The 18,538-nt window shown below is 37.7% G+C and overlaps 1 protein-coding gene across 4 annotated transcripts in view; it reads right to left on the bottom strand.

Moving 5' to 3' along the window:
- LOC150099984 (tubulin monoglutamylase TTLL4-like) overlaps positions 1-18,538 on the bottom strand; it is a 548,120-nt gene that overhangs the window by 236,673 nt on the left and 292,909 nt on the right. For all 4 annotated transcript variants that reach the window (XM_090402675.1, XM_090402676.1, XM_090402677.1 and 1 more), the window contains exon 10: positions 12,282-12,404. In XM_090402675.1, coding sequence (XP_090258801.1) covers positions 12,282-12,404 — 123 coding nt within the window. The remainder of the gene's footprint in view (positions 1-12,281; positions 12,405-18,538) is intronic.

Here is an 18,538-nt window from a genome sequence, read left to right as displayed (position 1 = left end):
ACCATTCAAGAATTTTCAAAGAGGCAGCCACAGTCGCCCGTTCTACTGTCAACCTTAACAGAAATCAAGGCCTAATACTCCCAGAGATATGGAAAACCCTAATCAGAACCTTAAAAACGGAAGAAATGAACTTTAATACAAACTACAGAAAGTTCCTCAGCAACAGCTAGCTGATCTTGTACACGAGATATGTGATTCACTCATGTTCGATACTATTTCATTTGTAATTATTCTAGTCAGTTTTTTACAGTTATTCTTGTCAGTTTGCAGTTACGCATAATTGTGAGATTGTTTAAACCTCTATGTAAGCCCTGAAGATGCCAACAGATAAGTGTGGCGAAACTAGTTGGTTCAGTTAATAAAATTGATCAACACTTGATCGGTAAACCAAAAAATATTATTATTTAAGGGGAATTTATATTGGTATATCGTAATACTTGCCCATCGGCTGTGTCACATATGATCGCACGTGTTCATGTTTATATTACATCACACCATCATAACTCTGGCTGCTCCAGTTTAAACAATATAAGGGATTCAGGACTCTCTTCTTGTGACATGAGAGATCAGTTTGAACTTCTCTGTCACCATGGACAGACAAGGATCCAATGGTGCCCCAAAACAGGGGTGTAAAACGGTTCTTGACTAAATGCGAATTAGAACAAATGCTTGAGGAAATACTTGATAACAAATGATATGAATTAGATGATTGGGCAGAAGGTGATCCAGAACAAGAGGAAGCAGATCTCCCCACAAATGTGAGCTCTGAGTCAAGCGACAGTGACGCAGCACTTCGAATGAGGGGGGTGACCAAATTCGAGGTTATCCAGTGAGTCGTGTTCGCGATTGCAAACATGACTTGCTGGATAGCCTAATTTGGCGAGGTCGTGGCATTTCAAAAACTGAATGGTTTAATTCACCACTTGACTTTTGTGGCCAATAGTGGATAATTATAGTGATTTACACCCCTATGTGATATTTTCATTTTAAAGGGTCAAAGCTGTATAACTGAGAGGAGACCTCCACATAGCCTTTAAAGGAATGCGGAGAACCAACCAGGGCTTCTGACCTAATGTCCAATCCTCACCTTCTCGTGGTGCACCCTGTTGGGTATCTACTTGGATACTGAACGGACGAGGATGGGTTGGCAATTTGGGATTTAGCCGACCAAATTGTATTCTTATTGGTTAAACCAAAATATAGAATGATGGTACAACATGACAAAATTTCATGCCGGCTGGGGCGTCGCCGGTTAAACAAGGCTCCCGTTGTTTTCGCCACGGAACCAGGGCGAACAGCGAAAAGTCAGCTACTGGAACAAATCTGAAAATAAACCCCAACTCAACATCACCAGAGTTAAAGATCGGTACTATCAACGTAAGAAGCCTGAATGGCAAAGAAATGGAGCTAGCTGAGGAATTAGATAAGTACCAGATCGACATAATAGGGGTGACTGAAACAAAAAAGACCAAAACTGGTGAGATCTTTCTGAGCAATAAATACAAAATGTTATATTCAGACAATGACAATCAAGGAAAACAAGGCTAATCTTCTTGAATGGCAGTCAGTCTCAAGTAGAGTAATGTGGGCAAATATGAGAATGGGGAACTGGACAATGAGACTTATTTGTGCCTATGGTCCCACAGAAGGATCTACTAAGGTAGAAGTGGAGGAATTTTTTGAGGCTTTAGAAAAAGCAACTGACACAATGAAAAATGAAAAGTTGGTCCTTGTTGGGGATCTGAATAGCAGAGTAGGAAATGATTGTGAGACATACAAAAATATTTTGGGAAAATTTGGAGAAAAGAGCAAAGCTAATAATAATGGCAAATATCTGTTGGATTTCTGCTCAGGACATGGACTGGTTATTACTAACACCATGTTCCAACAAAAATGTGCACAGATTCACATGGAGAGAAGAGGCTAGGAATAAGAAAAGTCTCATTGACTATGTTATTGTTGATAGTGATGTTTTCTCCCTGGTGCAGGACACCAGAGTGTACAGAGGATTTGAAATTGGAAGTGATCACTATTTAGTCTTGGGCAGGATAAAATTGAATTTCATATTGAAAAGAATAACATGTAAGAAAGTTTTAAAGCGAATAAAAGTTGAGCAGCTCTCAGATGTGAGCTGTAGACTAAAATACACAAAGATTATTGAAGAAAAAATGAAAGAGTTTGAGAACAGGAATCAAACCTTGGAAATTCAGTGGAAAACTCTGAAGAAAACATTGATTGATTCTGCCAGAGAGGCATGTGGTGAGGTTGTTTGTAAGGATAAAAAAATCAGAACTCCCTGGTGGAAACAGGAAGTTAAAGAGGCAGTGAAGGAAAAGAAGAAAGCATATCAAAAGTTCCTGTCAAATAAGTCAGCTTGTGCTCTTAGAGAATATAGAGACAAATGCAAGAATGCTAAATACTGTGTAAAACTAGCTAAACAAAAGTCATGGGAGGACTTTGGCAAGAAAATAGAAAATAAATATCAAGAAGGTGGCAAAATATTCTGGAGGTTGTTGAAGAAGCTTAAGAATGGAGGAAAGAGTGCTATACAAGGAATTAGAGATGATAAAGGTGACATGAAAACGGGAGAAAAAGATATCCTTGAAGTATGGAGTAATTACTTTGAAAAACTGCTAAATGAAACAAGCAGTGATGACAGCACAATGGTAAAAAACATTGACCAGGCATGCAGTCAGGAATACATATCCATACTTGAAGTAGAAAAAGCCATCAAAGGCTTGAAACGTGGAAAGGCAGCAGGAGTAGATGATATTCGACCAGAAATGCTGAAGTATGGTGGTATAAGAGTCTTACAGTCGCTGCACTGCATAGTGCAGAAAGTCTGGACAGAGGGACGAATTCCCGATGATTGGAGTAGAGCTCTCATAGTACCCATATATAAAAAGGGAAATAAAACTGAATGTGAGAATTACAGAGGTATTTCCCTACTGAGTGTTCCTGGCAAGATCTATGCAAGTATACTTGAGAAACGGTTGAGAAGAATTGTGGAAGAAAAGCTTGGTGAAGAACAAGCTGGATTCAGGCCAAATAGAGGCTGTCAGGATCAGATCTTCACTTTACGACAAATAGTCGAGAAAGCATGGGAATATAACAAAGATCTGTATTTAAGTTTTGTCGATCTGGAAAAGGCATAGGACAAGGTGCCAAGAGAGAAGCTATTCAATACGCTGCAGTTATATGGTGTCAATGGGGCATTATATCAAGCAATACTTAGTCTTTATTTGAGTTGTAAGTCAGCAGTTAGAATTGAAAGAAGTACAGGAAGATGGTTTAATGTTAAATCTGGTGTGAGACAAGGATGTACATTATCCCCTCTGTTATTCATTATATATATGCATCACATTATGAAGGAAAGTGGTATTAAACATGATATCAAAATTGGAGATGTTAATGTCAGCTCTTTGCTTTATGCAGATGATGTTATACTTCTAAATAAATCCGCTACAAGTCTGCAAGATTCTCTGACTAAATTGAATAGCTGTTGTAATAGATATGGTATGAAGGTCAGCAATAAAAAGACAAAGACGATGAAACTAGGCAGAATCATTGAAAATGTCAACTGTATTGTGAATGGAGAACCTGTGGAACAAGTAAAACATTTCAGCTATTTAGGTATGATTTTTAGTGAAGATGGTAAATTAAATATAGAAATAGACAACAGAATCAGCAAAGCTGGTATGGTGGTTAGTCAATTGAATAAATTCATATGGAATAAGAGAAAAATTAGTCGGAACACTAAATTAGCTGTATACAAGACAGTGTTCAAACCAGTTTTAACTTATGGATCTGAGAGCTGGGTCAGAAGTAAAACACTTGACCAAAGACTAGAGACCACAGATATGAGAGTCCTGAGAAAGATTATAGGCATGAACAGATGGCATCAATGGCAGTATCATATTAAAAACGAGGATATTAGGAAAGAACTTGGCATTGTCAGCATCCAGGAATGCGTTAGCAGAGCTAATCTCAGGTAGTATGGTCACTTAAACAGAATGGGCGAGGAAAGATTAGCAAAACAAGTGTTCTCTGCCAGGTTGGCAGCAAAACGACCCAGAGGAAGACCAAGATATAGGTGGATTGATACGGTACAAAGTGCTTTAGACGATAGAAATATAAGATCTGATAATGTTGGAGTGTTGACAAGTAACAGGCTGATTTTGGAGGAAAATTGTAGATAGGAAATTAATAATGATGTAATTTTTTTCATGTAGTACTATCATATCCTGTACACCTCTTGAGGGTACATGGCAGGAATTTGATGATGATGATGATGATAATAACACCCATGAATTTTATTTATAATTTTCATTATTTATGTAACATCTAAGCAATATTTTGACTGAATTTGTTGAATTTTGAACACTATCATCCTATCAGTTTCCCTAACAGGCAATTATGTGCCCATGACCTTTCCAAGTATTCTAGGACTTCGCAACAGCAACTCGATGATACGGTATTAGTCCTATGCTTCCCATTGTATCTGATGTCTGAGGGTACGTGTATTGATGGGGTCCGGTTTGCCTGTTTATGGGTGAAAAACCACAGATAAAGTGGGGAGGAAAAACTCTGCTGTCCATGCCCAAGACTGGCTAATTTGGCTATGTCTGAGAAACATCCTTAAGCTCCTCAGGTCAGTGATGGGAATTGAACCCAGGACACTCCTATCTCAGGCATATGGTTGCGATGCGCATAGCCATTCAGCTAACCGTTGACTTTTGAACACCAAAGAAGTAAATAAAAGTAGAAACTAATAAAAAATTAACTTTTTTTCTCCCAAAAAAACCTTGATTTCTTGCAACCTGTTTAGTTATACATGTGGTATGGTAGCCCATACCACATGTATAACTAAACTTTTTGTTCCAATTAATTGTAAAAGATGCTAACTAAAAGACAAAAAATAATTATTTGGATATTCCATAGAAAAACCACAATTTTTAAATAGAGCTGAAAATGGTCAAAACACAGGATTCTTCAAGTCTCAGTAGGTCTACGACTCAAAGTGTTAATGGGCAGTTCATAAAGGTCTTTCATTATTGTGAATGTGGCATCATGAGGAGACTGAGAGCAGTTGATAATGTGGAGGAGATACTGACTGTAAGTGAGCAAGAGGTATATCGGGAATTCAGCAAACTTGATGTTAATAATGCTGTGGACCTGATAATATATCATCACATATTCTGAAGGAATGTGCCAGAGAGTTAACATCTGCCTTGACATATTTTTATAATATGAGTCTTGCACTGGGTCAAGTTTTAAAGGAGTAGGAGGGTAAGATTGTGCCACTTCATAAGGGAGGTGATAGAACACAGACTTCAAATTATAGGTCTATCTGTGTATCACATATTGTGGTCAAGATGTTGGAGAAACTGGCGAGAACTACAATCCAGAAGTGGGTTGACAACAATGGTATTATCTTTGATGGACAGCATGGATTTGCTAAAGGGAGATCATGTTTTAGTAATCAACTTAATCTAAGTAATCTAATTTTGGAAACAAAGATACGATGCAGAATTTACGTTTGGTAGGGATATATTGCTGGAGGTGGAAGAAATAAGAGCTGTTAGGGTGATGATGGATAAGGATCTAAAATTCAGAGGACACATTGCCAAAATTGTGAGGAGAGCACAATGAATTCGGGGAATGATGCAGAGGACACCGACATGTAAAAGTAAGGAGATTTATGTCTCATTTCGTAAGGCATTGATTAGGCTACATATGGACTTCTGTGCACACATTTGGTCACCTGGTTTTCAAAAGGACAAAGAGATGTTTGAAAGGGTCCAGAGATGACTTACTAAGTTAGTTTCTGATCTATGGAATGTCGAATATGAAGAAAGATTGAGAAGACTCAATTTACAGTCTAATGGATAGGAGGAAGAGGGGTGATATGATAGAGACCTACAAGTTAGTAAAACAATGTTATAGAATCAATGTTGGAGAGTCCGCGCAGTTAGCCTAGTGGCTATGCGCTTCGCAACCATATGCCTGGGAAAGGAGTGTCCTGGGTTCAATTCCTGTCGCCAATGTGAGGAGCTTAAGGATCTTTCTCAGCCATAGCCAAGTTAGTTGGTCTTGGGCATGGACAGCAGGGTTCCTCCCCCCCGCAGTTTATCTGGGGGTTTTTATCCCGCAAGCAGGCAAACTGCCCCGTGAACACATGGATCTACAGCTATAAATACTTAATCCCCATGAGAGGGCTCAACTTGCCCCAATAGAGATGGGGGAGAAAAGGGAGGAAACTCCATATGAATAAATAAATAAATGTTGGAGAGGTTTTACAGCAAGCAATGGGAGATCAGGGGAGAACCTGAAGACATCCCTGGAAACTGTATAAGGAGGTGTTGGTAGGGAAGTGAGAAGCAAGTTTTTTGCATGCACAAAAAACCTGCTTCTCACTTCCCTATGATTGGAATGCCAATGTCTGCAGAGAATTTGAGTGTGCTTAAGGTGTTAGATACTGAATGGAGAACTTCTTGACAAGTTATTCATTCAGAATCTAACATGTAAGCTTTACAAAATTACAAAGAAATTTGCATAATACCTGCTTACCAGTAGAAGATGAGAAACACCTAAATTATTGTATGTGAAAGTTTATATCAGAATGTGTAATATATTGGAATTTATTTATTGTAAAACGAAAAGCTAAAAATCAAGAATAATGTCAGATTAGCATTTCATGTAAAAGAATAATGGCTTAATTTATGTATTTCATAAAATCGCGTAAGAAATGACTAATAGGATCAACAGTCATGTCTAAGCCGCAAGTACCTGTCGTAATGTCGAAGGCTGTAACTTACTGGGAAGGCTGACATAAGTGCTTTTCCTCGAAAACAACACCTAACAGCAAGGGGATCAACCTAAGGGCGATGTAAGCTATGGATCGTGCGAAAATCTATCTATCCCAATGGCTTTAACAGGCCTTTAAGGCCCACAACCTTCCAAGCATGCTTAGATTTCGTAACCGAAATACGAGGATAGAATGGTCACTCCTATGCCTCAAGGTATTCTTGGCTGTATCCCTGTGTGTTCACGGGGCCGGTTTGTCTGCTTGCGGGATGAAAAACACCAGATAAACTGGCGGAAAAAACCCTACTGCCCGTGCCCAAGACCGGCTAACTTGGCTATGGCTGAGGAAGATCCTTAAGCTCCTCACGTCTCCGACGGGAATCGAACCTAGGACACTCCTTCCCCAGGCATATGGTTGCGAAGCGCAAAGCCACTAGGCTAACCGCGCGGACAATACAAAAAAGAGGGTGCTGAGAAAAAGTATTAAAGGCAATACATGCTAAAGGTTTTTTTGTTTTCTTCGGAGATCAAGGACTCTCGACATGTGATCCGAGATAGGACAAGCCGAGAGTGCTATGTCGAAGACAGCCGGCCGTGTTCATGACCTGCGATGAGAGGTATTCCGCAGAGATCCGTACAAGAATCAACCGCTCATGGAGAATGGTGCCAAACGCCTGTACGATCCACCCGAGCGAGCAAAGAAAGCTCGTAGCAACAGCCATTTCTTGATTTGTGTCCGGTAGCAGAGAACGGAACAACTCAGTCACAAGACGAAGGATGACTCGAGCAACATGTGGCAGCTAATAGACCTTCGGAGGGACTTGGTAAAGTAAAGATTCTTTTGTTTGAAGAGAGAATATGTGTCTTGATAAAGCAAGACTGAGGACATTTTTAAGAACTTTGATAGGATAGAGTAACTAATACAGCCAATTCTATTAGACAAAGAATTGTATATCATAAATCTCTAACATGTATATGATTGAATTAGTGAAAACCCTTTGCTAACTGAGTAAACTTAACTAAGAGAGAAATGATTTGAGAAGTGTCTATCTAAAGTAAAAATGTGAATGAAGGAACTTAACTTGAGTGTAACATTGTTTAAATTATCCATTTGTATTACATGATTTTGCATGTCAGTTTATATGAGAAGGTGAGATTAGTATTGAACAGTTTGTATAGATAAGCATAAGACGTTCACTTAGCTAGCAATGCAGGTTTTGATAATTTAATACAAGATTTTGTGTACCTGTTTTGTTAGCATTAATAAACATGTTTTGTTACTTGAAACTGAGTCTTGCTTGAATTCGAGGTGTCAACCTACCACTTATAAAATTCGAACCAATAGCGGGAAAGAGTTTAGAAAATTATATAATAGAGATTAGATCTTAGGTCACGACTGCAAGGAACCGAGATCTATATACTTGCGTGTGAATTTATATTAACGTATATGCCTAAAACCCAGGAATATTTCCCTTAGCCTGAATTATATTCTTGTTATAGGAAGCTGGCTGGCGCAGTTAAAATATAAATTTGCCAGTTTCTGAAGAGGAAATATCCCTAGGAGACAACCCAGGTTATATATAGTAGTCAAGATATTAAGATATAAGATAGAGAGGCAGAGAACAATATATATAACAAATAACATTACAAAGGCATGGTATGATGAGCTGTGTGTATGACAAAAGGACCTCCTAGATGAGTCTTTGCTCCATAGGGTCTTGGGATGATGATGATGATAATAATTCTCGTAGAGAGGCTTATACGTTGGTTATACATGATTATTAATTAACTCAAAGAATTCACAACGTACACTAGAATATAAATTAAATTAAACTTTAATATATATTTCCAATATTTCGGCAACGTCACGTTGCCATCTTCAAAGGAACTTAAAATAAAGACACAAGCATGCAGGCACTACACACAGTAAATTAGGACGAAGCGAGGAAGCTATTGTTTCTCCTAAAAAGCTAAGGGGCACCATCAGGACTTTTAGGAGAAACAGTAGCTTCCTTGCTTCGTCCTCATTTGCTGCGTGTAGTGCCTGCGTGCACGTGTCTTTATTTTAAGTTCCTTTGAAGATGGCAATGTGACATTGCCGAAATATTGGAAATATATATTAAAGTTTAATTTAATTTATATTCTAGTGTACATTATGAATTCCTCAACTTAATTAATAATAACGATAATGATAATAATAATATCGAGACCACAAAGAAGAATAATCACTTTCTCATCTCTGTATGACAGTGTGTTTCTTAACATTCATGAAATCTTTTGAGCTATTTTGCCCCCAGTTTTGCTTAGAATTTGAATTCTGACAACGATCAATGGAATGGAAATTAAGGATGTGATTATTGGTTTGGATATGAGTTAAGTAGTGCAAGCACAGCTATGGTCATGTTGTGCAAATACAGGTAGTAGCAGTACAAAACATAATTACTTAATAAACAAAGGAACAGCATTGTTATTGTTTAAGCGATGTACAGAAAAACAAGTATAAGAATGTATACAGGCAAATGTAAAGAATTCATAAAAAAACATCCGTGACTCCACTTGATTATGAAACAATATGAATAATGGTTAGTCCAGTACCACACAAGTCCCACATAGGCATGTCATTACTGCTCAACAGGAAGCAGAATGAAGGATGACTATGACCTATGCAGAACTGAGCAAGAACAGCTGCATCTTTAAGGTTCCTTTGTAGGCTAGAACTGCCACAATTTCACTTATGCTTTGATTTTAATGGATTTTGATTTCCTGTTGTTCTCTCTATTCTGATGACAGCCAACAGGATAAAATTTTCTGTCATATGATCCACCAATAATCAGATTGGGGGATAGACAGATGATGAATGCTTGAAAAATGAGCTGACCTTGCTGCAGTAATTGGCAGTGTAATTTCCCTTAATTTCAATGTGACTTGTAATTCAACAGAAGCACATGTCCAAAAGTAGCTTCCAGAACTGAAGAATGACAAACATGAGATAGAGCCCTGGATGTTTCTGCAGCTCTAATTGCCTGTACAGAGCTTCATAAATCTGTATAAGTATGCACCTTTGGTAGCATTGTAATATTGCATTAAGTCGAGCTCTAGCATATACAGCTCAGCAATGAAGATCTCACTAAAGTCTCTTATTTTGAAACATCTGTGTTCATAGGCACAAAGTATTCCTTTCTATGTGCCTGATGAAAAAGCAATGGGAAGGGTGGAATGTTTGGACAGCTTGCAGAAAAAAAAGTTGCATGGTGGTGTATGAATATGAATTCCAAGGTGGTAGTGTATTTGTTGGTATCTGTGCAATATTGCCTACCCTGATATCTACTTTACAGAGTGTTTCTTTGCAAACCAAAGGTGAGCAAGCAGGCAGATGAGTGCTGTACATTTTCTCTTAATGTGAGCAAAATATTACTGGACATATGGGATGGTCATGAAAGGATAAGAGTTAACCATTTTTTTCCCGGTATCTTACACAAGCATCTGATCAGAGTCGTTGGCCGACAGTTTATCAGGGATTTGGGATCCTTCTCTTGGTCAGGAAAGGTATACTAACAGCTGCTTTTTCCAGGGATCTGGAAAAACATTCTTGCAGAATATTCTGTTGAGGAGGTACAGTATTTGATTCTTGGCAGTTACTAACAGATCATTTAATAAGGCGTTTAAGCAAAGCAGTTTATGTTTATTTTTTTTGTTAATGGCCTGCTGCATTCTTTCATGCCACTCAAAAAGAACAGAAGTTGTTGTTTTTGCTTTATATTTCTGGGCAAGGGAATCCGAGAATAAGATATTGCAGACTTTTTGGCAGAAATCTCACCAAGAATGCTGGCAATTGTTGCTGAGTTGACTACTGTGCATTCGTTATTTGCAAACAATGGAAAGGGAGCAGATGGTCTATATGCTCTTCATTTTCTGGATTTTATCCAAGACTTTTCTAATGTTGTTTAAAGTTTTTCCACTTGGTTATACTATAAATTAAAGATGTCAAGAAATTATATTCTTGGTTTAATCCTTTATCCATGTGTAAGCAAACAAAGTTTGCACATGAAGTAATTTTACGACTGGGCAACTCATATATAGAAGGTAATGACTTCGCATAACTCGCCTTAGTATCCCATAATACAAAGCACATATCCTTATGAAACTATGCATTATGGGAAGGGTCACTACCCAGACCCGGTTTCAAACTTTATTGAGGTCTCATTAGTGGGACCCAAGCCAAGAAGTCATACAAAGGTTGAAATAATGGAAGTCATATTTCCATGCATTATACATGTCCATAAGGATATGTGCTTTGCATTGTGGGATACTAAGGCAAGTGATGTGAGGTCATTAGCCTCTACATACAAGTTGCCCAGTCATAAAGTTATCTCACATGCAAACTTTGTTTGCTTACACATGGATAAAGGATTAAACCAAGAATATAATTTCTTGCATCTTTAATTTATTCTCTAATATTAGTATCTCTTCTTATAGATTATGTGTATTGGATATAGGATTGCTTTTGGCCCTGATGATGGATAAATCTTGCTTGGGCTCATCAATGTTTTAAAAAAAAAAATACTCCAAGCTTTCTTCTGAGCTTCTTTCTTTCTTGGCTGTTGTGCAATCAGCGCTCCACCACAATTTAGAGAAAAGTAAAGACCAACTACATATTTTAGGAATTATCATTATGGCAGCTTGTGGAATATAACGTCACAGGATTCATTGCATCCCTGATAGGAGATGAGATGGCTATCGCAGAACTGAATTTTATTAAGAGATGAAAAGACGAACCAGTCTTCTTGCTAAATTTTCATTGTGATATTCATGATTGAATGCATGGTTACCCATGCAAAAAGGTAGAATATCAGAGAGAAAATGATTATTCTTGAGTAATTTGTCATCAGTTCTCCACTTAAATAGTGGGAGAGGAAGGGGGGGGGGGGATGTCTGCAACAGCCTGGTTGGTCAAATGGTTAGTTAGCATATCTGCTCTCCAGCCAAAGGCTGCGGGTTCGAATCCCACCGTGGGCAATGATGTTTGTGATTGTCTGTGAAAATACTAGTGGTGGTGGGCAGTATATGCCGTTGGTGTAGTTGCAGTTCATTGCAGTTGGTGGAGACAGAGTTGTGGAGTAGGTGTCCTCCCTCGATGAAGAGTCTTTGGACTCCCTGGAGGTGTCATGTAATAATAATAATAATAAAGATGGCAAGTTTTCCGTGGGCAGATCTGCTCCCTGTCCTCTTCTTATGAATGGTGGTTACATTTCATAATGCTGGATCATCACTGGACTAGAAGTCTGTTTCCTGCAGGTAAAAGAAGATTTGTTTATACTTCTGCAAGAGAACTTGGATTTCATAGAAGTTTTGATGGAATGGGGAAGGTTCTAGGATGTGAAACATATCTTATGTTTCACATTCTTGAAGGAGATAAGTAGGGGAAGGAGGTGCAAAGTGCCAAACTCTCATAAATAAATTTATCCATTACTTACCATTTGTGTCCTTGGCAAATAGTTTCATCTTCGTTGGCAGTGTAAGAGGCACTTTTGCGATTGATGCTATAATTTGTAAGATGCATAAATCTATCGTTGAGGGTTCGATTAGTCGAAGAATACCTGAATAAAATATATAAAAATATATTGAAATATCAGTTTTTAATTATGGTTGAGTTCATATTCTAAATATGACATTAGAATTTTCATTCAGAAGTAGGCAAATTACATTAAGAAATCCTTTAAATGGTATAATATATATTACAAAATTTTTTAATGTAATTTGCCAACTTCAGAATGAAAATTCTGAAGTAGGCAAAAAATAAAGTATATTTTATTTATTGTATTTTATAATATAAGAAACAATATATAAAGTTAATAAAAATAACGTAATAAAATAATATTTTTATTACATAAATAAAAATTTATTTTTTCTATGAAAATGAAATTGCATGTAAAATAAAATTTCAACTGTTTAGCATCATACCAGCAGTGTGTAGATGAGATGTATTTTTTTGAATAAACTGTTTATCTCCAGCATTGTGGAAATTTACAGACTTAATGTGTGAAGTTAAGTGTGTCAGTGGTCAGTAAACTGGTGTATTTGTTAAGCAAAATATGTTTTTAAATGAAAAAAGTGATCTTAGCATTTGGGTTGAAGATGAGTGCTTCCCAAATTTGGAGCAGTTTCATGCACCCAAATTTGTTATGGTTGGGAAAGATTCTCAGGACTTAGGCTGATTCCAAGAATAGCCTCTCATATTTGAATTTGCTGCAGTGGAACAGAGGTGGTCTTCTTCCAGTGTATCCTGTACACTGGAAGAATCAGATGTAGTCCATGTGTACAGAAATTCTGATAATGGTACCATGATCTTTTGAGTCACCACCTGAGTAAATAACTAGCTTACCATCTTGTCTTTTGAAGTGACCTCTTCCATTCCATCTGGTCTCTGAAATTTCCAGGATGTCAATTTCATACCTATCCATCTCTTTACAAACAATCTCAAAAGTACCCATCTGGTGACCCCGAACATTCCATGTCCCAATGTAAAATTCCCTTCTAAGATTAATCTTATACCTTCTGTGTTGCTCATTCACAATATCACTGACTTTTGATGGAGACTATAATATACTTCTCGAACAGGACCATCTGCCTAAGCCCTGAACGCAGCTCTGATTATTCTGTGCAACAAACGATGCAGCATGAGATGCATTATAAGGCACAATTTGGAGTGAAGTCACTGCAAGAAGGAAGTGGTAGGGTTGCGGAGGCCTTTTTCAAATAAGAAGAGATGAAAATAGCAAAGTAGGAAAGATTCACCCTTAGCCCTCGAATACTCTAATAGCATTGGGAGTGAAGGAGCAAGAAGAAACGAAAGGAGAGGAGAAAAAAAAGGGAGGGACCAGTCTACAGATAATATAACAGATGTATATTACGTGATGTAAGGCATGGTCCAGCATCAGGTATGCCATGCTTGGACTCACTAAAGTGAGTCCTTGAGGCGAAGTGGTTAGGGGAAAAAAAAAAAAGTCGTTGAAAGATTGTATTTTTTTAAAGATTTTTGTTAGTCCTATAGATATGCCTTGGATATATGGAATAGTGATAGCTTTGGTGTAGTCTCTCTGTTTGAAGGGGGAGAGAACGCGTGTGGATTTGGGATTTTAATATTTTTTGGATTTTGTGGGGATGGTTGTAGACATTGGCTAAGAAATTGTTGAGAATGTGGTCAAAGTCAGTAGTCAGGGTACTGTTTTAAATAAGTGATTAATTATGCCTTGTTATATAGGCTTTTTATAATCCCATATTGTTGGGAGGTGACTTGGTGAATGTATCGAATAGTGTGTGTGTGTGTGGGGGGGGGTGTCAGTAAACAGAGAATGACAGGGATTCATCAAGCTGGCATGTAATTTTAGTGTCTAAGGAGACTCTGTTGTTTTCCTTTCCTAAGATAAACTGGATCCTGGGATACTGCCTGTTTAGATGTGTTAAGAAAATGTTGAGAGTATCCAAGCCATGTAGCTAGCCAAATGGAAAACACAGTCTGTGTATGTGTAGCATAGCCAAACAGTGAGTTTATGTGGGGCTGAGTTTAAGGCTATCTCTTAAGAGGAAGAAGCTAGCCAAGGGTGGAAAAAAGCAGAACCCAGTTTCTTCACCAAAATAGCCTGAATTTGGCTAGGAAAATTCTACAAACAGATAAAGGGGACAACCACGAGTTTACCACTTTGGTAACTGTAGACCACTTGTCTCAAAAACTGGTCTACAGTTTCGAAAAAAAAAAAATCATCCGTATAGTGTATACAGGATTAGTATGCAATTATGAAAAAAAAAAAAAAAAATGTTGTCTACACTAAAAACTTTTTGGTTTTTAAAATGTAAAAATAAGAAAATGAGTAATTTTATAGATGAATGGACGAGTAACAGAAACTAAAAGTTACATGAACCTTCACATATATCACAAGAAGGTTCATTAAATCACCAATTTAGCTGAAACATAACCATTAACCACACATCATCTTACTATTGAAAGTATTTTATGTCAAAAAAAAAAAAAAATTATCATCATCATCAAATTCCTGCCATGTACCTTCAAGGAGTGTACAGGATATGATAGTACTACATGAAAAAATTACATCATTACTAACTTCCTATCTACAATTTTCCTCTAAATCAGTCTGTTACTTGTCAAGACTCCAACATTATCGGATCTTATATTTCTATCGTCTAAGGCACTTTGTACCATATCAATCCACCTATATCTTGGTCTTCCTCTGGGTCGTTTTCCTGGCAGAGAACACTTGTTTTGCTAATCTTTTCTCTCCCATTCTATTTAAGTGACCATACCACCTGAGATTAGCTCTGCTAACACATTCCTCGATGCTGGCAATGTCAAGTTCTTTCCTAATATCCTCGTTTTTAATATGATATTGCCATTGATGCCATCTGTTCACGCCTCTAATCTTTCTCAGGATTCTCATATCTGCGGTCTCTAGTCTTCGTCAAGTGTTTTACTTGTGACCCAGCTCTCAGATCTATAAGTTCAAACTGGTTTGAACATTGTCTTGTATACAGCTAATTTAGTGTTCCGACTAATTTCTCTCTTATTCCATATGAATTTATTCAATTGACTTCCCACCATACCAGCTTTGCTGATTCTGTTGTCTATTTCCATATTTAATTTACCATCTTCACTAAAAATCGTGCCTAAGTAGCTGAAATGCTTTACTTGTTCACAGGTTCTCCATTCACAACACAGTTGACATTTTCAATGATTCTGCCTATTTTCATTGTCTTTGTCTTTTTATTGCTGACCTTCATACCATATCTATTACAACAGCAATTCAATTTAGTCAGAGAATCTTGCAGACTTGTAGCGGATTTATTTAGAAGTATAACGTCATCCGCATAAAGCAAAGCGCTGACATTAACATCTCCAATTTTGATATCATGTTTAATACCACTTTCCTTCATAATGTGATCCATATAGATAATGAATAACAGAGGGGATAATGTACATCCTTGTCTCACACCAGATTTAACATTAAACCATCTTCCTGTACTTCCTTCAATTCTAACTGCTGACTTACACTCAAATAAAGACTAAGTATTGCTTGATATAATGCCCCATTGACACCATAACTGCAGCGTATTGAATAGCTTCGCTTCTCTCTCTTGGCACCTTGTCATATGCCTTTTCCAAATCGACAAAACTTAAATACAGATCTTTGTTATATTCCCATGCTTTCTCGACTATTTGTCGCAAAGTGAAGATCTGATCCTGACAGCCTCTATTTGGCCTGAATCCAGCTTGTTCTTCACCAAGCTTTTCTTCCACAATTCTTCTCAACCGTTTCTCAAGTATACTTGCATAGATCTTGCCAGGAACACTCAGTAGGGAAATACCTCTGTAATTCTCACATTCAGTTTTATTTCCCTTTTTATATATGGGTACTATGAGAGCTCTACTCCAATCATCGGGATTTCGTCCCTCTGTCCAGACTTTCTGAACTATGCAGTGAAGCCACTGTAAGACTTTTATACCACCATACTTCAGCATTTCTGGTCAAATATCATCTACTCCTGCTGCCTTTCCACATTTCAAGACTTTGATGGCTTTTTCTACATCAAGTATGAATATGTATTCCTGACTGCATGCCTGGTCAGTGCTTTTTACCACTGTGCTGTCATCACTGCTTGTTTCATTTAGCAGTTTTTCAAAGTAATTACTCCATACTTCAAGGATATCTTTTTCTTCTGTTTTCATGTCACCTTTATCATCTCTAACTCCTTTTACAGCACTCTTTCCTCCATTCCTAAGCTTCTTCAACAACCTCCAGAATATTTTGCCACCTTCTTGATATTTATTTTCTATATTCTTGCCAAAGTCCTCCCATTAATTTTGTTTAGCTAGTTTTACAGTGTTTAGCATTCTTGCATTTGTCTCTATATTCTCTAAGAGCACAAGCTGACTTATTTGACAGGAACTTTTGATATGCTTTCTTCTTTTCCTTCACTGCCTCTTTAACTTCCTGTGTCCACCAGGGAGTACTGATTTTTTTTATCCTTGCAGAGAACCTCACCACATGCCTCTCTGGCAGAATCAATCAATGGTTTCTTCAGAGTGTGCCACCGAATCTCCAAGGTTTGATTCATGTTCTCAAACTCTTTCATTTTTTTTTCAATAATCTTTCTGTATTTTAGTCTACAGCTCACATCTGAGAGCTGCTCAACTTTTATTCGCTTTAAAACTTTCTTACATGTTATTCTTTTCAATATGAAATTCAATTTTATCCTGCTCAAGACTAAATAGTGATCACTTCCAATTTCAAATCCTCCGTACACTCTGGTGTCCTGCACCAGGGAGAAAACATCACTATCAACAATAACATAGTCAATGAGACTTTTCTTATTCCTAGCCTCTTCTCTCCATGTGAATTTGTGCACATTTTAATGTTGGAACATGGTGTTAGTAATAACCAGTCCATGTCCTGAGCAGAAATCCAACAGATATTTGCCATTATTATTAGCTTTGCTCTTTTCTCCAAATTTTCCCAAAATATTTTTGTATGTCTCACAATCATTTCCTACTCTGCTATTTAGCTATTTAGATCCCCAACAAGGACCAACTTTTCCTTTTTCATTGAGTCAGATGCTTTCTCTAAATCCTCAAAAAATTCCTCCGCTTCTACCTTAGTAGAACCTTCTGTGGGACCATAGGGCACAAATAAATCTCATTGTCCAGTTCCCCATTCTCATATTTGCCCACATTACTCTACTTGAGACTGATTGCCATTCAAGAAGATTAGACTTGTATTTTGTGTTGAATACTATGGCTACTCCTTCTTTTCCCTTTTGGTCTTTTTTGTTTCAGTCACTCCTATTATGTCGATCTGGTACTTATCTAATTCCTCAGCTAGCTCCATTTCTTTGCCATTCAGGCTTCTTACGTTGATAGTACTGATCTTTAACTCTGGTGGTGTTGAGTTGGGGTTTATTTTCAGATTTGTTCCAGTAGCTGACTTTTCGCTGTTCGTCCTGGTTCCCTGGCGAAAACAACGGGGACCTTGTTTAACCGGGCGACGCCCCAGCCGGCATGAAATTTTGTCATGTTGTACCATCATTTTTTATTTTGGTTTAACCAATAAGAATACAATTTGGTCGGCTAAATCCCAAATCCCAGCCCATCCTCGTTTGTTCAGTATCCAAGTAGATACCCAACAGGGTGCACCACGAGAAGGTGAGGACTGGACATTAAATCAGAAACCCTGGTCAGTTCTCCGCATTCCTTTAAAGTCTATGTGGAGGTCTCCTCTCAGTTATACAGCTTTGACCCTTAAGCACCCCAAAAAAAATTAAAAAAATTATTATATATATAAATAATAAATTTAGTTTAATCCTTTATCCAAGTGTAAGCAAACAAAGTTTGCACCTGAAATTATCTTCAGGACTGAGGTAAGACACTGGGAAACTCGTAGCAAAGGTGGACCAAGCTAACATCACTCCTATCCCGGTATCTCCCATAATGCAAAACACATCTCCTTGCGGGATATGTATAATGTTATGTATTAAGGGAAGGGCCACTACCCAGACTAGTTTTGACCTTTATTGAGGTCTCTTCAGTGGGAGCCATGCCCAGAAGTGGAGATACCAGGCAGAAGCAATGGCGAGGTCATCTTTACCTATAGGAGTTGACAAAAGGTGTGCCACCTTTTTATTATATTTCTCTGGATTTAGAGAAAGATGTTGAAAGTTTTTC

The sequence above is a fragment of the Typopeltis vanoorti genome, chromosome 13 (assembly GCF_054136105.1).
Source record: "Typopeltis vanoorti isolate ZY-2024b chromosome 13, IOZ_Tvanoo_1.0, whole genome shotgun sequence".
In the NCBI taxonomy this organism is placed as follows: domain Eukaryota; kingdom Metazoa; phylum Arthropoda; class Arachnida; order Uropygi; family Thelyphonidae; genus Typopeltis; species Typopeltis vanoorti.
Note: the sequence above shows the minus strand (reverse complement) of the source record. Positions and strands in the feature narration are given on the sequence as shown.